General features: G+C 42.6%; 1 protein-coding gene across 1 annotated transcript; it reads right to left on the bottom strand.

The window, feature by feature from the left end:
• Positions 1 to 1,295: 1,295 nt before the first annotated feature.
• Positions 1,296 to 21,125, bottom strand: epg5 (ectopic P-granules autophagy protein 5 homolog (C. elegans)). The gene is made up of 46 exons (XM_029510739.1): positions 20,994 to 21,125; positions 20,504 to 20,626; positions 19,379 to 20,038; positions 18,647 to 18,907; positions 18,355 to 18,553; positions 18,108 to 18,241; positions 17,905 to 18,012; positions 17,737 to 17,810; positions 17,542 to 17,650; positions 16,808 to 16,922; positions 16,574 to 16,724; positions 16,293 to 16,454; positions 16,037 to 16,194; positions 15,660 to 15,811; positions 15,338 to 15,478; positions 15,050 to 15,211; positions 14,837 to 14,959; positions 14,479 to 14,741; positions 14,255 to 14,395; positions 13,981 to 14,125; positions 13,365 to 13,562; positions 12,994 to 13,101; positions 12,787 to 12,909; positions 12,360 to 12,526; positions 12,009 to 12,245; positions 11,767 to 11,890; positions 11,506 to 11,650; positions 11,112 to 11,283; positions 10,794 to 10,956; positions 10,547 to 10,689; positions 10,261 to 10,417; positions 9,548 to 9,742; positions 9,244 to 9,457; positions 8,497 to 8,684; positions 8,200 to 8,407; positions 8,017 to 8,092; positions 7,488 to 7,591; positions 7,209 to 7,384; positions 6,199 to 6,423; positions 5,915 to 6,124; positions 5,653 to 5,797; positions 5,325 to 5,567; positions 4,785 to 4,998; positions 3,694 to 3,912; positions 3,469 to 3,583; positions 1,296 to 3,353 (listed from the first exon to the last, which is right to left on the bottom strand). Exons 2-46 carry the CDS (start codon positions 20,555 to 20,557, stop codon positions 3,171 to 3,173), a joined length of 7,764 nt encoding a protein of 2,587 aa, XP_029366599.1. The 5' UTR covers positions 20,558 to 20,626; positions 20,994 to 21,125; the 3' UTR covers positions 1,296 to 3,170.
• Between the last annotated feature and the right edge of the window lie 724 nt (positions 21,126 to 21,849).

Raw genomic sequence — 21,849 nt, 5'->3', positions numbered from 1 at the left:
GCAGAGAAGCCAGTGTGCTGTACAGCTGTGGAGGAGCAGGGCAGAAACATTCCTGTGTGCCCAGCTGAGTATGTCTGTGTGTGTTTGGGAGGGCCTTGGGTCAGTGCAGCTGGTCAGCAGCGGACCTGTGACAGACACTGGAACATGTTGAAATCCACTGCAGAGCCCAGATGGAAACATTTGGGTAAAACCAGATCTGAATCATGTTTCTACGGTGATCTGTTCCTACTCTTGTGTCAGGTCAGGTCAGGCTTCGGGAAGTTTAACCACTTAGCTGGAACTATGTTTGTTTCATCTCTTCATTATAATCAGGCCATGTGCTGCTCTGATGCTGAGTGTGCACTGAAACAGTGTAGGAGCAACTATTTCTGACCTGATGCTGGGTTACCATGGCGACACAGGAATCTGCCAGACAGTGATGTGTCTACCCGGACTGCTCTGTCTCAGCAACGGAACGGGTCCATGTGTTCGTACGTGTGAGCACAGAGAGATTAGGGACGAGATATCCAGCGATGCTCATGTCTGGGAGAAACCTGTCACGTAACTATCCACGGCTTCAGTGTACTCAGCTGAGAGACAGGTTAAAAAAAAAAAAAAAAAAAAAAAGGTGGCCAAGAGGTTCACAGATTACAGCAGAGGTGGTTTTGAGTGTGAAGAGGAGGTATCATCTCGCCCCTTTTTTCATTCTCTCCCTCAGCCTCAGAACATCCAGTCCTTTTTCCAACTCCTCTCACTCACCCTTCATGTAACAATAGAGACCACCGCTGCCTGACAAGAGGTTTTCTCCCAGACAGACATGATGGACTCAAACGAGGATACTTGGATCCATGTGCACATGCTTACACAGACACACAGACACACGCACTCACTAAAGCATGCGGCTAAATTTATAGCATTCCCGCTGAACAATCTTTGAAAAGCTTTGTTCAGTTGTGGACACGAGCTGTACCTCTGCACAGCTGCAGAGAACAACCTCAGATGCTTTGCCTTCATTTTCTGGAATTATTTCCCTCTGATGAATAAAAATAAGACACCCTTAGTTACTAAGTGAGGGAAATATGTATTATGCAAGTTAAATATACACAAAATTATATCTGATGGAGCTAAGAATTTCATTTAATCACTGGAAATTGTGTGTGTGTGTGTGTGTGTGTGTGTGTGTGAAGCACCGCTGGCCCCCCACCCTTTTCTCATGGAAACACATATAATCCATGGAAAGTTAGGTCCACTGTTGGCGTAGCCTTATCTCCATGTCTCCTGTCCAATGTCAGGTTAGTGTCACCAGCTGGGCCTGATCGCTGGCTCATGTTTCATTTTATTGAGCCACAAAGGGAACGTACTTCTCATATGAACAAGACAACAACTGTTCAGTTCATTCAACGCTGAAAAGATTTTGAGTGAGGTGAAGAATGTGTGTATTGTTAAATGGCCTAAACTAACATTATGCATTTAAGTAAAATTAACTAAAAAAATTTGGTTAAATTAGGTTTCTTTATTGGTAAATTTTTGACTGAACAAACCAACTCTATCAAGCTCACCAAAGTGTGATCAATAAAACTATTTTTTAACTTTAATTTAAAAGTCCCTTACATTTATGAAACAATAAAATTTGAACTGAATGGGATTTACAGTGCACCATAATTCTTACATTGATTTTGTTCGTATGTTCGTTATTTACAAAATTGAGGTTTGACATTTGTCGGATTGCATGCAGCGTTGTTTCCCTAATTGCTATTTGGACCTCTCTGACTCACGCATCATGGAGGTGATTTGATAAATCCCAGCTGTGAGACAGTGAGATTGTGTTATTGAACAGAGCCCTGTTTCCTCTGTGCAGCAGGCTCTACAAGGCTCTGTAGCTGGCCTCCTGCAGCAACAATACAGACCCATTCCCCATCACTGACTCATAAAAAAGAAACGCATTTGACATCAACAGCCACTAAATAACACAAACGATAAGGCAAGCTCCAGGCTGCAGAAGTGCAGCACAATTATTACTTAAATGAGGCAGAGCAACACAGGACATCGGGCGACAGGGGCAATTTAAAATGTCAACTCTGTCTTGAATATACTGTTTGAAGGTCAGAATTACATCTGGCTTTATTCTCAAGTGCAACAATAGATGTGTCTAAGTCCAGTTGTAGATGGACTCCAACAGAATTACATCCCTGCTCTTTGAGTAAAACAGCGGCATTGGCCATTTGTGTTACAGAGCACATACTTCTTTATAAGGAAGCCAAGTGGTGCAGTACATGGTGAGGGATATTTGGTGTGTCTGCTAGTGCGTGTGCTTTTTCCAACTGCAGTTTGATAAAACAACCACAGAACATAGTCAAGAGGATTTAAGTAGCTGAGCAGAAAAAAGGAGATTTCTTTGACGAAAGTAAAGCAAAGCCTGGACATGAACATGAAACTGGGACATGTTCTGTTTCTAATCTCTTTATAGAGGCTACCACTGTATTAATCTATATGTGTATTGTAATTCAGTCCGACACATTTCAGATTGTAGCTTGTACCTTGATTCCAGCATCAAAGGCAAACCTTCAGAGTTGGACCAGACATTGAACCTAGTCTACTAGGTCCCATGGTATGTCCCCTCCTCATTTTAAAAAGGTAACACTAAAATCACAAGCCTATAAGAGCTGTCCTTCAACTTCCTCCATATAATTTGCGGAATCTGTTGGATTCCACATACAAATGAGATGAATAATGGTTCATTAATTATTCTACAATAAATGTACAACAGTTGCTCAAATCAATAGCAGAACAGATGGTATTAAAACCCAAGGCAAGTTATAAAAAAGCAACAAGGCATAAATATAAGCCACGAAAGAAAAGTGCAAGAAATGTCAAAGAATTTAGCACATAAAGCATCTTACGCTGCTGACTGGTTAGATGATCCTTCAGTTCTACATTACCAGTCAGAAGATGTATTTCACAACTCCACAGAAAGGTTTGATGGCGAGTTGCTTCCATTCACACAAAGCCTTTGCTGATAAAATTTTGCTTTTGCTCATATAATAGCAAATACTGTTCAGTAGCAGAGTCTTGGAAACGTTTTGTTCCTTTATGATCTTGCCTACACCAAGCAGACATGTCCTTTCGCTGTATTTGCCACAGAAGGACAACACTGTCTCAGCGTCCAGCATCAGTGTCAGGTTCGGGCAGTATCAGCGGATAATGTGCAGGTATCTGAGATCAGGGTACAGAAGATTAGCTAGCAGGGCCAGAAGTCGGGGTGCATCTTTGAGACAGTGTCCTGGGTAGCGGATGAACTGGATGGCCTTATTCAGAGAATCCTCTAATTCAGCATACTGCTTATTGCTGGGCATGGCCTCCAACAACCCCAATGTCTGCAAGCAGAAAAAACAAACAAACAAACACAAACACAAGAAGCAGAGGTTATTTTTAGGAGATAATTGCAGACTAGGAGATCAAAACTCTATATTTACAGCTTCTGTTACATACTTGCTGTGCCTTTGTCGAGAGCTGCAAGTCACTTGTGGGTTGGAGTCGAATCTCGGACTCTGATTGTACCTGGATTGACAGAAATGCTGCCAGACTGCGAACCACCACCCTGAATCTAGACATACAGACATATATTAACAGCTGCTTTATGAATGAGTGGTAAATTGATATGACTGTGTGGACTGCATGTGTTCTGATTTACGAGTAAAATTAATTTGACCATACCGATTAGAAACTGGAGACCTCTTCCCCAGGCCGATGGCTCCCAGCAGCCCAGAGTTCAGTCTCTCTTCTCCCAGCTGAAGCAGCCTGGTTTGCAACCTCAACAGACCCATGATGACTCCTGACACTTCAGTCTGGCCTGCCTGTGGCTGCAGCTGCTCCGCTGACAGATTCAGTGCTTTGTGCCACCAAAGAAAAAGTTTGGCTTCATCATCTGGTCCACTGCACAGAAAAACCATATTGGATCATATATAGTGGTTAATGCTGTCAGCTGCAATATGGTGTCAAACTAAATCAGCTGCATCAGACTGAGTGTTGAGAGGCAGCTAGTGCAACATGGAATCCAGGCTTAATGAACAATCTGACTGTGTGTATCGTGTTTACATCTTTCTATCATTGTGTTGCCACATTTGGTTGTACATTTGTTGTTTATATATTTGTTGTTTATATATTTCAAACTGTGTGCTTTCTTTTACTGTTCTTGTCGGTGCTGTACCTGCTGGAACAACAATTTCCCTGACGGAGACCTCCCAAGGGATTAATAAAGTCTATCTTATCTTATCTTATCTTATCTTATTTTCTTTTGTAATCATCACTGTTAGTGCATTTTGCTAATTTACAACAGATGGTAAGAGTGGTTTTAATTTTCAGGGTAGAAGTATGCTTATATTGGAATTAGAGATTGATAGACAAGGTTAGAGTAAATGGCTGATGAATGGATTATGTTAATGACCAACGTGTGTGGGTGTTTCTGAAAACACTGACACTGACTTGGTTAGCAGAAGCTTACACATACATTTGAACCACCCTTAGATTTTCTGAGGCAACACCAGTAAAACATCAAACTTGCAGCTGATACATTACATTATTCATCCAATCCATCTCTAAACATTTACCCATAATTACATGATGGGTTAGTGATGGAACCACACAAGTAGAAAGCAAGTCAATTTTAGGTTTAACTAAAACAGGCTCAGTTCATGTTTGACCACATGAGTGGAAAATAAAAACATGTCTGACGCTTAGGTCAGAACAAACCAGCTTGCCAGAGATTTTAAAAGATAGGGAAATGAGATAATGAGGAGGGGTCAAACCTGGGGAAGACCTGACTGGTCCATGTGTTAATTAGCGCCAGAGTCCTCCTCTCATTGGCTGCTGTGTATTCAGTGTTGAGTCGCTGCAGGATGAAGGCGTAGAGTGTCAGGAAGCTGCCTCCTGAGTGGCTCTCAGAGAGGAAGTCGTCCACTGTGAGCTCAGGTACCTGCAGTGATGCCAATACTGGACCCCAACCAACAGCCTCTTCCTCAGCTAAACAGTGTGAAAGAAAAACAAAGGCGGAGATGATCCCCATGGAACTAACCCTAACTGACTAAAGGGAGAGGTTTAAATAGCTAAACCATCTGAAAATTATACAAGTTTAAAAAATAAACAAAAACAATGTATTTAAATGTCAGTCTCAACAAAAACAATAGTAGTACAGCATAGACAGTCGGCTGGTATGTGTCTGAGCACAGATATAACTTTGTCACTTTTACTGTAACTCAACAAAGAAACCAATCCTTATGTAAAAAATGTGTGTGGGAGCTAAAAAAAAAACAAAAAACAAAAACCCTGTAATCTGTTACTTCACTTACAATGATTGAAGTATGCTGTGATGCACGCCTCCATAATGCGAGTCATGTGCCGTACTGATGCAAGACAGCAGGTGCAAGCTGTGAGAAGAGGCAAAATAGGAAAACCCCTTCCCTTCTTGTCCAACCAGGTAATGACATAAGCAGCGAGTGCTTCGCCTGCGGAGACACTAACTCTGTTCAGCAAAGCCAGAGCATCGCTGAAGAGACGGCAGAACGCCATGTGCCTCTGCTCCAAACCCGTCTCTGCAGTGGAAACCGGAAGAGAGGATGCATAATAAGGAGGGATCAGTTATGAGTAATAATGTAGTTAAAGGGGAGGACCTCTCACCTGGTGGGCTAAATGTGACAATACTCTCCAAAAGGGTCTCCAGCTGAGACTCCAGGCTGTTCAGGCTGATGCTGCCTCCTTGCTCCAGTGTCACCAAGGACTGCACACACCAGCACACATACGCTCCAGCCTTCAGCGTCTCCTCCTGACAGGATGTGCCAGAGGTAAAAAAATTTTCTTTATGTATAGACAGACCTTAAGAAGTGCATGGATTATCTAGAAATGTGTCATTTCTAAATCAAACAGCACTGTGATGCCTCACCTGGTGTGGAGCTTCACTGGGACGGGGGTGGAGCCCAGCAGCACTGCGCAGTGATTTCAGCAGCAGCAGAGGGGCGGTATCTGCACTAAGCAGCAAAGAGGGGGGATAGTGGGTGCTGACATATCCCAGAATGCCTTGATATGATGACAAGTCCAGTTGATGCCAGGGCAGAGAGGTGGACTGGACCAACAGACTGAGAAGAGGGGAGTCCTGCAGGTAGAAGAGGATTAAAAGATTGGCATGTCAACTGTCCCCGATATGAAACTAAACTAGGGTGGACTTACCTGTTGAGTCAGGAGCTGTTCCTCCTTTGCCAGAAAAACTAGCATGTACAGCAGATAGACCAATATGGTGTGTGACTCCTTCTGAGTGCCATTTTCTGGTAAAGCTGGATATGTTGTAGATGCAGAGGGGGTTTGTAAGTGGTCACTCAGGACACTGACCCAGTTAACTTCACACAACACTTCTCCCATAAACAGGAAGCAGCTCTTGGGACTTCCTCTCTCCACCTGCAGGCACATCAGGGCAAAAAAAAAAAATTAACATTTCTACCTAGAGCTACAAATTGATCAAACCTCTCAACTATAAATGATTTTACTTGATTTATATTTTTATTTTTGATTACACATTATATGTGTAAATCTTTATAAATGCAGGCTTCATATTTATGTCTCTACATTGATAACCCTGCTCTTGAAAGTAATTGGAATATTCTGACTGTAAGTCTATTTAAATTAACAAACCTTCTCAAAGAAAGGGAGCAGAGATGTATTAAACAAAACAAACATTAAAAAACAAAACAAACAAAAAACCAAAAACATTATCAATTGCAAATGAATGAATGAATGAATGAATTGGACATTGATACAGCAGATAATCAACTAACAATTAAAGAGACCTATAAGATAAAAAGATAGTTCACCCTAAGAGATGACCTGTAAAATACAAAATGAATAATAGCAGCTGGTGTGGCATCTCTGATTACTTCTAGTCTTTTTGAATATATTATTATTTACAGATGAACAAGTCTGAGGGATTTGATGTTTGTTTTGGTGACATGATTTTTTTTTTTTTTTTTAAACCTATATAGCAACCTCTATAGAAAGAGCTGTGTAGGTTCCAGAAACAGGGTGTTGAGGCAGTAATTACATGGAGTGCAGCTAATAATAGGACTTCGAGGGGCCAAGGACCAAGGTCTCAAATTATCAAGCTCCTCTGTGTCATACATGTCTAGATGTTTGTGCAGTGTTTGGGGGGGGGTTTCAAAGGTCAGGAGTCAGAGGGAGTGTCTTACATTGAAGAGCTGCTCCATGATTTGAGTGTCAGGGTGCAGGTGTCTCCAGGGCAGGCCTCGGAGGTGTGTGTGGTACAGGTAGAGAAGGTACTCGGGTGTACGGGGGGAGGTACAGCTCTCACAGTACTGCATCATACACAACCACAGAGCCCCTCTTTGACCAGGGAGTAAACGATCTGCAATGTACCATCACGCAGTATAAATAACTTTAACCGTATACACAAAAAAAAGAAAAAGAAAAGAAAATCATACATTCCCAGTTGTGTGAAAAGGACCCACCTCTGAATTTGTGGTGCAGCGTGTCTGTAAGTTGAGCATAGAGTCCAACCAGAGATCCTGCTGCATTTGCATCGGTCTCCAGCCATGGGTAACACTTGAGGTTACTGAGAAAAAGAGAAATGACTAGATTATCTTCATTTAGAAAAGGACTATGCTGCTCATATGGGACCTAGAAATCACACTCCAAAGACACTCCAAAAACACTACACAAACAGTACTCTTTCCTCTATAAGCAGCGTCATGTTTGTCTTTTAATCTGAGTAACATATATTGTGAGATAAATCAATCCCTCACTATTAGTTCAGTTAGATAATTCAACTTCTACAACTGTAAAAGCATCTGCTATCCACGTGCAAAAGAAACAAAGAATGCATCTGGGGGGGAAAAAAAAAATCTGTAATTTTGATCTGCTGTCCTCTCTGGAGTATCTTTTCTGTGTTTACGTGTTTCACATCTGTCTCACTCCATCATTCTCCACTATTTGAAAGCAGTGACTGTTAGAGAGCTGTGAACGTGCAGCAATGCTTACGCGCCGTCATCAGTGTCCACAGGAAAAATCCAAGGCTTAAATAACTTCACAGTCTTGGTGTGCAGGTCCTGCAGAGCTGTGGGTTTGCAAAAGACATTTATCTTTCATAATGACAGCTAACATAAAAGGAATGTGGACAAAACAAAAGGTTGACGTATATGAATGTTGCAAATTGGTGGTTACCTTTCATTATTTTGCTGCTGCCCACTGACTCCCTGGAGCAGCTGCTGAAGTGTACATTGATTAGACAATTACTCAAATAGTCCCAGAAGGAAACAACTTCACTGATGTAGGGAGTCCAGGCAGAGTAGAGGCCAAAGCTGCGAAGATCCGGCTTACTGAGACGACTCCGCAGGAAGTAGTCACTCAGCCAGTCTACTGTCTCATCCACCTGTCAGCATCCAATAAGGCACCAATTTTTTGTTGCTACCATCAGATGAAAAGGATGAATCTAATTCCAGCAACATGAATATTAATTACCTGCTGGGTTGAAAGGCTGACAGACGATCTGTGGGAAGAGGCTTGGGGCCCGACAGTGTGGCCCAGGACTTCAGTAGTGCTTAGGGCTTGCTCAGCTTTAGTCTTTGTACTGCGGGATGGAGGCAGACAGCCCAACACTCGCAGAGTCACCTTCCAACACTCTGGACTCAGTAACTGGTTTGATGAACCTGATGAAGTTAAAGAATGTTTGTTGAGGACTGCACATCAAAAAGCAAGTCAGCTAAAAATATTCTTGATATAAAACTTTGGATGAGCTTTTTGATGACTGATTTAGCATTTTATGGTTCAACTTGGAACCATCTTATCTCATCAGGCTCCCAATATAAACCCAATATAGTGTCCTGATGCATCATACATTCGATGCAGACTTTCAACTCAAATGTGTTTTGTAGGTTGCAGGAACCTTAATGGCTTTAATTAATTTGTTCACCAACAAAAGAATAGTTGGTGAGAAGATGAGTGGGAGGCTTTCTTTCATGGATGATGAATGTATTTTCTCTGAATCACTTGAATGTGAAAAAGTAGACCTTTCAAAGCTGTTTCTTTGCTTAAGCCCATTTAAAATTTTCATTCAGTCGTTGCCTGATGAAATCTAACCTTTTATTTGAAGATTTATCAGCAGTTTGTGAGTTGGATTAAAAATGAACAATTGAAGATTGAAAATTTCATTAAGTAAATGATGATTCAGATTTACATGATCAGACACACAGACACACACACACTTACTAGTCATTAGCAGACGGAGGCAGTCACTGTAGTGGTCGGGGAAACGGTGGCGTAAAAGCCAGGCCCAGTGTTTGGTGAAAAGATGAAAAGGTGTGAGAAGTTCAGGCTCTGGGTCGCGTCCACAGACGCAGAGACCTCCATGGATCAACTCCAGCAAACGGGTTCTCTCCGAGAACACAGGATGGGCCTCATTAAGCCACTGGGACAAGTCAAACTGCAGTGGGAGGTGCAGAACTGTCTGCTATTACATGTCTTTATGGACACTATGGTTTTGTCAATGTGTTGGGTTTATGCACAGACTAACCTTTGTTAGAAGCATGAAAACAACATCAGCTGTGTCAAGGTGTAGGGATGTCACAGTATCTTGGTAGAGAAAGACAAGCTCACTGGGTGCTGCATTGGGGGTGAAGAAGGGGGAAATGAGAGGACAAAGACGCCGGTGCTCCAGGATGGTCTTCAGGACACGGCCACACTGCTCTGGGTTGCCCTGGATAAACACCTAGACACATACACAATTTCATTTATGCTTAATCAGTCAAGACAGTAAGCACAAAACTGAACATGAATGGAAACTGTTCCTTTTATTAGTTTTGTCTAATTGGCTGCCCTTGTGCCTGCTTTAAATCCTCTCTCCATTTATTGGAAAAGTCATCAAGCACCTCTCCAGCTCCACCTCAGCAGTAATTCAGTGAGAGTAATTGCGAAGCATCAATGGGTGAAGCTCTATTTACAGCATTTTGTATATCTTGTACATGTTTCTTTTTATTTGCACCCATTTTCTTTTCTTATTTAAATCAACATAGATATAATCCTGAAAAGTAAAGCAGGGAGTCAGTAAGCTCCTAGAGCTTAAGTTTCCCAAAAGGGAGACTGCTCTTTCGTGTAAGCTCCCGAAGATGTGCAGAGCAGTCAGGTGAAATAATCTTGCTCATGCATGAATTTCAAGAGGTTTTGTGGTTTAAAGATTAACTTTGTTTGGGTATTCTAAACTAAACAATAGGTAGAGTGAATATGCACCTGTCCTAGGATCTCCACACATGAGGAGAGGTACTGGCGTGTTGGGGGATGTCGCAGTGTGTCCTCACAAACAAAGGAGACCATCTGGTAAAAGGCTGTCACGCCAACATGCTGCACTGCAGGAGATTTCTGTGCCTTGTACATATTCACCAGAGCCCTGAGCACAGAAACACAGTCCTTATTTTCGTAAAAGCAACCCACTTTCATGAAAAAATACCAGTCCAAAATGTTTTTTGGTTTTTTTTTTTTTATCTTGAATTTAAAACAGAACTTAGTTTAAACTAACGTGATAAAGTTTTCTGTGTGTACAGCTGCTTGGGCCAGGCATTGAGGAGGAGGGGCCATGGCATCAGTTTGGAGTTTCTTGATGTCTCTGCGCAGTGAGGTTATCTGAGTCTGCACCGCTTCTTGTCTCTGGACCCGCTCACACTACCAAGATTACCCACACACAAACACACACAAATAAAATAAATAAATCACAGGAACGACTTCACAGCGACATCTCACACTATGACATGTATACAGTTTCGTACTGTGACGGTGATATTTGCAGATCCTTGGCACGGCAGTCCCCCCTTTCCTTTACACTCCAAAGCCATGGTGACTTGCTCTGGTCGGTTCTTATACAGGAGAGGAAGACTCTCAAGCAATTCTTGTTCCAGCGCCACCTGCTGGGCTTCACGTGCCACTGCAAGTCTGACACAAAAATCGAGTATTTCCAAGTGTGCCTGTAGCTTTGTATGATTTAATGTTTCCTCTTGGTGTTTTCAAATAAGATAATACATTTTGGATTTTTCATATGTGCTCTATGTGGTACTGATGATGTGGAATTGTGTGTAATCTCTATAGACCTGGCCTGCTCTTGAAGAATACTGAGGTCCTGCTGCAACAGTTCAGTAGCAGCTTTAGAATCAGTGAGACAGTTGGAGGGCACCTCAGCCACTGGGACCTTCTGCTGCTGCCTCTCTGGGGCGGGATGGGGAAATGGGTGCTTCTGCAGGTTGGACAGGATACGTTCCCTTGCTGTAAACAGAGCACAACTTCAAACTATTGAAAAGCTTATCACTGACTATTTTGTTTGTGAAATATTAATACCGGCATCATACATCTGAAATGTGTAGACTACTGCTAAATTCATTGCCTTGACTAGGTAAGTGGAAAACACACATGTATGTACCTTTAAATGTATATCTGCTGAAATTTGCCTGTAAGTAATCATTTTAATCTCAAGTGATAATATTGTACCATTGTTGAGACAAGTGTAGTCGGTGAAGCTGGGGCTTTGGGTCTGCAGGAAGGTTGGCTCACTTTGCACCTTTTCCCACAGCGACAAAACCTCCCTCTCATCATACTGTAGACGCTCCTGGTCTACATACTCCAGCCATAGTTCCTAAAGCGCAACATGACAACACATTTTAATGGAACACACAACCTAACCTGCTGTAACACTTATTTCCATTTGTACATACAATGACACAGAAAAGACACTCCCCAAGGTACCATTACCTGATGCCGCTGCATTACTTGTGCAAGTCTGTGTGGGTCATACTCTGCAGGAAGAGAGGGAAGGTACACCTCCTGTTTCTGCAGTGTCTCATCATCAAACCACACGGCAAATACACCAAACAACCTGTGAACAACCAGTCAACTGGGATTTGAGAACCTGCAAATTTGCAAAGGCCTGTGCTACCTGCCGAACTATTGGAGGAAATGCTTTTAAATACACACATTGAGCATCAGTGACCTACTTGACCAGCTCTGTGTGTAGCTGAGGAGAGGTGAGGTAAGGGTGGTGGGGACTGTTGGCAGTTGCATCTGCCAGGCTGTCTGATGAGTGTGTTTGTGGTGGGGGCACCCTGAGAGCCTGGCTGGCAGCATGATGGAAGTCTGACACCTCTTGTATTCTCTGTCTCAGATCTCTGAGTAATGCAGCTTGAGATGACGCCTGGAAAAACCTCCGACCGATGCATCCAGCTGCAACAAGCCTGGTGAACAACACAAACAATCACATGGAACCTGCACATGTACTCTACCTATTCCCTTAAGCCTGTTTCCTGCTTTCTATGGCTAGACTGGTGTAACGTGTGTGTGCATCGTACCCATACTCAGGCCCAGGCTGTCTGAGGTAGAGTTGTAGGAACTTCTGCCAGACCAGAGGGAGGAGTGGGTGATCAGGGGGTGTGGCTAAAGCCTGACATGCCCAGCGATACACCTGTAGCCGCTGTAGTGATGGAGCTACCGGCAACTTCAGCCTCTGCTGCACCTTCTGGCTCAGACACAGACAAACTGTAAACTCAATTTCACACAGTCATCAACCAGCGATGGTCCAGACAACTAACCCTAATGACCCTGTAATGCCCTTTGGCATTGCAATTTCTGCAGTGAATGTTTAGTCAAATGCCGTATTTAAAGTTGCAAAACAGTTTGCCCTTCACCTCATGCATTTTATTGTGAAATGTCTTGGAAATTTGAAGCGTTAAGTGATACTGAATGCTTGTGCTCAAAAGAAGGTTTTTGTTTGCGCACCTTTAAAGCTTGCTCTGGAGAGGTGACAGGCTCTGCCAGGAGCTCATGTTCTACACAGCGTCTCAGCTGAGAGTCCTCCTCAAACATGCCCTCCATATTCAGCACCAGCCAGGCAAACCAAACCTACAAACGCACAGACAACACAGAGCCCTCAAGCACTGAAACTTAATTTACTGATATGTGTCTACCTACTTTGGCGAACGTTACCTCTGTACTCAGGGACTGGCCCTCTATGAAGGAGGGTGTGGCATTTCCAGCAATCCAGCCAACCAAAGAAGAAAGCAGACCCCGATCTCCATGGTAACCCAAGGCATTCTGCATGATATAGGGAAAGTGGGAGCAAAAATAACATTGGTGGTCACATTGACTGTTCTTTTCTTATGAGAACTATTGGTTTTCTTAAGTTATCAAGATAAAAATTTCAACTGGTGAACCAAAGATGCTTTGAGAAGGTAATGAAACCCAGATAAATAAGACCCATTAATATCAGATTTATCTTGATAATGTTAACAAAAGTAGTTTACAGTTCAAAAACAGATATCTGCTCATTTGAGACCCATGACAGAAAAACAACACACTTTATGCTGTTGGTACAGGAGTTTCTGCACACATTCCTCCTGGTGGTGTGTGAATGCAGCAAAGCAGATCTGATCCATGAGGAAGAGGACTGTTTTGTCTCGGTACCACAGGTTCTGCTGAGTCAGAACGCCAACCCAGAACTCCAGCACTGCTGCAGCTCCAACCCGGCCAGCTTGTGAACTCTCCACCACATGACTCTGAAAGACAAAACATTTATGCATTTACAGACAGGATCTTTGATATGGAGAAGATTCATAAGCACATTTACACTCACCGGTCCAACCTGATTCACATTGCGTGTTTTTTTTTTTTTTTTTTTGGGTGTTTGTTTTTTTTGCTTTTGAGGACACAAAACGTGGCAAAATATTAATACATTTTGTACATAATGTATTGATATTTCATTTCTATTTCACTACTGGCTTAAAAATGTATTGACAACTACCCTATAAAGTTGTGATTTTTCAGTCTGTTCCTATATTTCATTCAGACTTATGAATGCTTATAGCGATGGTCTTTTACCTCTAACCTAAGAGCCAGAATTTAACATTGTTAGTGATGATTAAGACCTGAAATATGCCTTTAATACTAATATAATAAAATGTCTCTGTGACAAACCTGAATGACACTGTTTAGCAGTCTGACATTGTCTCCATAGGTGGTTCCTGTGAGAAGTGGTGCCACCCGGTGAGTGACCTGCTGTGTCATACCTTGAGGACAGACGCTGTCATACTGCAAGAACAGCTGAATACAACTTACAAACCTGTCATGAATAGAAGGAATACAGCAGAAACAATAACACATTTTGTGTTGGCAATACCATAGCTGTTGCAATAAATACTTCATTTTCTAGTCTTCAAAAGGCTCTGAGCCAAAGATGAATAATGCTTACTGAGCGTTGTTGAGCAGGTAGAAGCTGAGATGGTAGGTTGGGGGTAGGACGTTGTCCAACAGATGGACAGCAGCTTTCAGATGGCGAGACTGAATCAGACTCTTTAACAATCCAACTCCATCAGTGCAAAAGTGTTCCAGGCTACATAAACACCATGGGGATTAATTGTTTTCAACTTGACAGACGCAGGCATCCATAACTATTTAGATTGTACTTGTACAAACCTGTGCCCTACTGTTGTCATGGCAATAGCCAGGTAGCAACCAATTGGGATGCCTGCTTTTACAGCTCTGAGAACGGAATGCATGCTGGGAGTGTGTGTAAGCTCTGGAGGTGGGTTTGATGCCAAAGCAGGAACCGACCAGGCTCCTTTAGGGCTCTGAGCATTTCCATGGAGCTTGAGCCTCAGCAACAGTTGCCATGCCCATTGACTGAAGGATGCTTCAGGAGATACACCTAAGCGAAGGACACTGGCAAGGTAAGACACCTAAGGGAAGGAATCAGAAGACGGACAGTAATTTTATTGAAAGCGGCCCGAGTGGCTCATGATAAATCCCTCTGATTGATGGTCAGATGAGCCACCTGTTTTATCCCCTCTGATATGAGGCCACTGTATGTTTTGTCAGTGAGGTACTTCTGATACGCTTCAACCACCAACAGAGCAACCTCACTATGGAGGGATGAAGCAAGAACCAAGGAGCCATCCTGCAAGAGAAGAAGAAACCAATTTGATAACAAACTCATAAATGTGCAGTCACAAGTTTTGCAAAGACAATCTTTATGCCATTCCACAACCTCTGTGTAACCCCAGTTCAGACCCTCCAGGATGACACAGGCCAGTCGGTTCTCCACAGCAGATAGAGGGTGCTGCAGCAGCCAGGCTCCAATCACACATATTTCTTCTTGCTGTGGCTGCCACAGACTCAGTGGAAGCTCTTTACACAAGTATAAAGCCACCTAATACACATAGACATGCAATAAGAAAAACTCATGACTCTGACATCTGCCAAGTACAAGTTTCTTCTGAAGGCAGAATTACTTGCAGTTAAATTCATAACATCTTTACAAAATAGCAATACCAACCATTCCTACAGTTCCTATGGTCTCTCTCAGTCTCTCCAGGAGCACAGATATAACATAGGAATGGGCTGTTGCTATGGCAGCAAGCAACTCCCTCCCCACCTTAGAATATATTTCTCTGGTGGACACACTCACATATGACACCTGAGGAAAAATAAGTAAAGGAGATATCAAAGAGCAAGGTTTAAGACTTCACCACCATGTAACCAACAGATAATATGATCTACTAAGAATGTCCATATAGAATAACATTGGTAAAGACAGCAGAGCCTTCACCTTTTCAGAATAGTTCATCACTAGTTCATCATGTACCTCTCGCTCATACCTGATAAATTAAATGGGTTATAGTTTTGATAAAGCTGGGGTCAGAGTGATGCGTCGGTGTAGCCATGTGTGCCAGTGCAGTGAGGAGGGAGATGCCATCAGAGCTGTTCACCTCACGCAGCCACTGCTCAAATTTCACTTGGTGCTCTGGGTCTGTGAGGGGGAGAAAAAATTATCAGGATGACAACTGTCAGAAGAATGATATCACCCCCCTTATTTCTATGTGGTCTTCAAGCCCTAGTGCAGCAAAAGCACACTAGGGAAAAATGAATCAGAGTTATTAAGTTTGAGAAAAGTCCATATTTGTTAAAAACCGGAGTTCATAGACATTTAAATGTGAAGTGTATACTTCAATTAGGGTATAAGGCATACTGGTACCTCTTACAGCCTCAATGCAGGAGTGGGTGTCACTAGTAAAACTGAGTGTCTCAAGTCCTGTGGTCTCTGTGCTCTGCATTACATACAGGACTCTCCACAGCATAGAGCTTGACAAAGTCCCATAAGGCATCTCAGACATAAACAACCAAATGCCCAACCTGTGAGAGGAAGCCACAGAAAATAAACAATAAGAATAATAAACACAAAATTCCATAAATAAATCATTTCCAGTTCAGATACGGGACCAATAACTGACCTTTTGTTTCTGAGTACATGAAAAACAGCTCTGAGGAAGAGGTGATCATATTCCAGCTGTAGTTTGTCCAAAGACAGAGAGTGCACGTGAGAGCTTGATTCCCCAGCGCCAGTCAAACTCACATACTGAGCCCAATGATCACTGACATAACACACTGTCATTCTGAGGGAAAGCAGAGAAGACAAACATTAGAGCTGTTTGATGACCTGTCTTTCTGATGTTTACAGAGAGTAATTTTGTCAAAGGAGCATATTTCTTGCTTACGTAATTGGCACACTGACCGTATAATGTGTCCTATGCGTTTGACTAGCTGTCTGTAACGTGCTCTGTCGTATGTTTGAAGGCCGAGAGCAAGAATTTCAATGAGAGAGGAAGCAAATGCAAACATGCGCATCATCGTCTGACTGGAGCAGGCCTGGGGCTCATATACACCTGGAAACAGAGGGGTCTATCAGATCATACCTGAAACTTTAGGGATATGAACCGACAGATTGAAGGAGTACAGGCTTCCTTACCCTGCTTACTCATCCCAAGCATGTGTGAGTAAAGCTGCTGGAAGGGAAACTGGGTCAGCAAGGAGATCAGATCTTCCTCACAGAGCAACAACCAGCTGCTGTCTGGATCCTCATCCTAAACACAAAGCAGAAGGGTAATGGAGTCAGAAGGTATCGGATTAGATATGGTAGGAGTCCTCCATTAGATATGGAGGATGTGGTTTTCATGGTGAGACCTGAAACATGTGCACAAGAGTCAGCCTCTCAAACTGTAAGGCCATGGCTCTCTGCACAGAAATCACTCTCTTTGGGTTGGGATATGTGTCTGCCAAGTGAAGGAGTTTCTTTGGAGTGCATACTGACAGGTGGATTAACGTAGGTGATTGTGGTAAAGAGAGCTATGGCTATGATCTTTGGGTAAAGACCAAAAGAATCAGATTGTGGATAGAATCGGATTGGATGAAATTCCTCTGTTGTGGCTGGGTTTCATTTAGCACTTTTTTCTGAGCATTTTAACAGCAGACAAAACTGGGTGTCTATAATTATAACAAAATCACAACCATGGAATGTTAAAGCATGAAGGCTATTGTTTTTACCAGAAAATATTACTTTATGTAGTCTTTTTTCTAGGGTCAGCTTTTATTTTATTCATACATATAGCCCTGAAATCTTATTCAATTTTTTTAGCTTTCAAAATGTGATGAGGAAGTTTGGTTACATTCCTCAAAATATTACCATTTCTTCCCTGCACTCACCTCTTCTCCACCTTCATCCACTAGGGTCCAATTGCCAGACTCAGGTCCAGAGGCTTCAGAGCTCTGACTCTCACACGGCTTCATATGTCCAAGAAACTCTGCACGGTGTCTGTTAAAAAAGAAGAAGTCAATGTTTAGAGACTTATAGTGGGCAATTTATGGTCAGTGATAAGATTCATTGTAAAATTGGCTGACCTGGCAGGCGACATTAGGATGGCAAGAGCTTGCATAAAATGCTGCACTCCACAGGTGTTCCCCCAAACTTGAATCTGGGGCAGATAATTAACATGAATATCTTCTGACATAAACAGTCCAACAAAACAATAAGACATTAGAAAGTGGAAAATTGTGCCCCAAACTAACCTGAAGGAAGGGTGCAGACCACTTGCCAACCCCAGCAGGACAGCAGAGAAGATGGCACAGCAAGAACAGGTGCTCTCCTGACCCTCCAACATGCAGCAGGACTGCCACCTGGAGAGTGAACCAAAGCCTTGTGATGGAACAAAATAACAGAATGCCTGAGCTAGATTAAGATGGGGTAGAAAATAAGCGGCTTGTGTGTATACCAATCTTTCCAGCCAGTGATGGATGTCTGTCTGAAACTGTGTGTCATCCAGTACTCTCCGTATGAAGCTAAACAGGACACTTATGGCCTCTTTCAGGGGCTGGAGAGATGGCTGTGTTTGGCTGCCAGAAGAATCTGAAAACAAACGAACAAAACAGAGCCTGCACTCAACGCTGCGAGTACAGTATGCATGAGAGACATGTTTTCGGTAGACATCTGATGGCTACCTCAAGTGGAATTTATCTCACCTTTCAGCAGACGATACAAGTATGATTCCACCTGTAGGCGTGACAGCAGAGCAGTGTAGCTATGTAGCGCCACCTTCTGATGGAGGAGTTCACTGCGAGCTTCAAACAGTCTCTTCAACTCAGCCAGTACACTCTGACTGAAATCTGCCTGCTGGAAGCGGTGGTACCCACACACCTTAGACTGGTCTGCACATACACCCTATGGGGAGAGAAAATAGTTTAATGTGCTGCAGAGGATCATTACTGGTCTCTTTAATTAATATTTCTTTCTTTATTACTCCGAAAAACAAACCTGAAGTGTAAGCTGTTCATCTCTGAAGCTCCAAAGACGATTCTGTGTGCTCTTGCAGTCAGAGGACTGTGTGTGTAGCTGCGTGTGTGACTGGGTCAGCTGTCTGCGGCAGCGCCAGTAATTCTGCAGCAGTTCAGTCAGTTCATGGTTTTCCTGTCGTGCAAGAGCACAGAACTGGGCTGCGCACACTTCAACACCTTCTAACCATGCTCGCAAACCTCCACCCGGCTCCCAGACACTCAGCTGCTCCAGGGTGAATGGCTGCAGAAGCAAAGACAAAAGGTGAGTGAGATTAGCTTCCAGGTGAATTAATGTGTATAAGTAATAACACGAGGAGTGTTAATCCTGGAGAGCTTCCAGGCCTGGGCAATATTAACAAAGCGAGTTGGGGTGAATAATATTTTTAAAAAGAAAACATTAAGTGTGGATACCATGAGCACATTAGTAGACAGTATTATCCTTCTCTCAGCTAGACCTAGTCTATTAAGAGATATTAAAGACAGAAAACCAGAATGAAGAAGCCTTCAGCTTCACTAAAAATGTATCTAAAATATATTTAAGCAATTTTGCTTCAGACAAATCAATGTCTAAATTGTAAATTGATGATTGGTAAATTGATGTGCAAGACTAAACCTTCCTTATTGATTGAGTGAAAAGATATTGATAGCACGTGCTGTGTAAAAAACAAACAAACAACAACAACAACAACAAAAAAAAAAAAAAAAACAGCACCTGAATGCCTGGATCTGTTTGGGGTAATTCTGGGTAAAGTTTGCTCTTGGAAAGTTCAGCTACAGACTCCAGAGGCTGCAAACTCAGAGGAAAAGATTCCTGCTCAGGAAGTGCCAACACTGCAGGTCCTTTAGCACTATTTTTCACATCTTGTTCATAGAGCTGTATCACAGGCCCCTCCTCCAGAGAAGGAAGAGCTGGGTAAAGTGCAGGGGCACTCGGCGAATTGGTGATCTCAAGCTGAGTTGTAACACAAAGCCGATTCCATGAGTGTGTTTCTTTGTCCAACTCAGTAGTGTGTGGTGCAATTTTCAGGTCAGTCCCAGGAACTGCCAGTGTGTCATCATCATCCTTTGCCTTTTTTGAATCAGTCAGCTGCTCTGTCCCTTGTGACGTCTCTGTTGATGAAGTTGACTGTAAAGTCCTAGTTACCACAGATGTGGATAAAATCTGTGACGAAGATGTCCTCAGCTCATCTGAGAGCACATCTAATTGTTTTGCTGTAGTCTCAGTGGGTTGGACAGAGCCGTGCTGCTGCTCTTCTGGCCCCTGATGTGGCAGGCTGAGTGGGATGTCAGTGAAGCCAGGGATGGTGGAATCATCACAGACTGATGAGGGGGCTCCTTTTTCTTCCTCTGCCTTTTTCTGCTTCCTGGCCACCTGAAAATGTAAAACAACAAATAAAATTAAAAATAATAAATCTTGATATGTTGACTCTTCCTTGGTTGTAGCTGTGTATACATGGGGCGAACGGCCCCATCACTAAAAAGCAAAGACCATCATGACATGAAAAATGGGAGATTTTGATGGTGTATCAATAATTAGCTGTGTCAACTCAGGCAGATTTCTTTTACATGTAAGATTCAGATCCTATATCTTAAGCACGCTCTCTCTGTCTTGCACATTTTCCAGTCATATCTAAAATTCTTGATATAAAAGTATGTTGGATTTCATACGCCAACTTGTTTTGCATGTGCGTGTTTAAGTCCGGTGGAAAGAGGAGCGTTTTTCAATATCAAAACGTGTTTTTGTTTTTTGTTTTTTTTTGTTTTACAATAGCATTCGAAAAGAAAGACACAGAGGAAGGTGAAGAGTACGTGTAATTTACTTTAAATTTTAAATCACCTGAGACTTGGCGCTGTTTTTAGTCTTGGTCTTCTTTGGCCTCACAGCCTCCATGTTTAGTTGCTGCTCACCTCAGCTGTCTTCACAACTCATTCCACCCTGAAACACAGCTGACAGGGGTGTCTGAAAACAAAAGATCCTCATATGTAGGCTTGTACACAAATCAACAACTACCATTAGCTAGAGCAGCTAGCGAAGCCTTCCCAATGATAAGCAGCTGGAGACTGGCTGTGCTGTCAAGATAAACACTGTCGCTGGTTGTAAACACAACACTCTTGGATGACCCGTCGACACAAGTCGCCGACGGAAGATAGCAGGACTTTAGCTAGCATGTATCTGAGTATCTGAGCTCAAACACGCAGTCCACACGGCACATTTCTGGAAAAACGAAACCAGTGGCTGCCCTGTACCTCCAAGGCTAAACCATGCTAATGCCTAGTTGCTGACGTGATACGGCGTTTAGCTCAAAACCTCCCGTATTGTTGCTCACATTGTTAAAACGCGATTTCAACACATCGTGGCGAGTGACAGGCGGTGGCCGCCCGGTCAGATGCTCAGCTGTCATTTGTTTTGTTTGTCTCGTGAACTCCGAGATTACAATCTGTGGTCACGTGACTGCACCACCTCCCGACGGGAAGCCTAAGCAGACAAACTTGCCACAAATCATATGTAGAAACGCAATCAGCCTTTTAATTTGCGGTCAACACACATCTTCACCATTTTTATATATCCATTACAAGCCCCTCATAGGCTGCCAGGTTGTTTGATTGTCTTTTTAGCTCTCTTGCACGTTGAGATGCCTGCATAACAAGTCCCAATTTAACCACTGGATACACACACATACACACACACACAGGAAGAAAATTACAAATAACGATGAAGCATATTTATTTACAAGTATATATTACAATAACAAGGTTCATATTTCCCTTTAAAATGCACTGAATCACCACAAACGTAGTACATGCTGATGTTTTTAAATTCAGCTGCAGTTGACCTATGTCTGTATCTTTTATTATTTTCGAATCTACTTGATATTAACAAACCAAGTGTTTTTTCATAACTTCCTTCTCTCTAACATTACCCAATAAGTGGGTGTCAAACTATGACAGACTTTGTCTCATAACGTCCAGCCAACAATACACCCTAGAGTTCACACAAGTATCTGTCTCATGAAGAAACTGACATGCCAGATGATATGGCAGACAGGGATGGAAAATGAGGCTGGGAAAACACTGAGTTGTTAGGATGTGAAAAGCTAACAGGTTAAATAATATAGATCATTTTAAATCCTTGTTTTCTTAGTTACAGATATCTCAGGAATTTTTATTCAGGGTAAGATATTA

Source organism: Echeneis naucrates, chromosome 9 (assembly GCF_900963305.1).
Source record: "Echeneis naucrates chromosome 9, fEcheNa1.1, whole genome shotgun sequence".
NCBI classification, from domain to species: Eukaryota; Metazoa; Chordata; class Actinopteri; order Carangiformes; family Echeneidae; genus Echeneis; species Echeneis naucrates.
The sequence above is the reverse complement of the archived record's forward strand: the minus strand, read 5'-3'. Positions and strand labels throughout refer to the sequence as shown.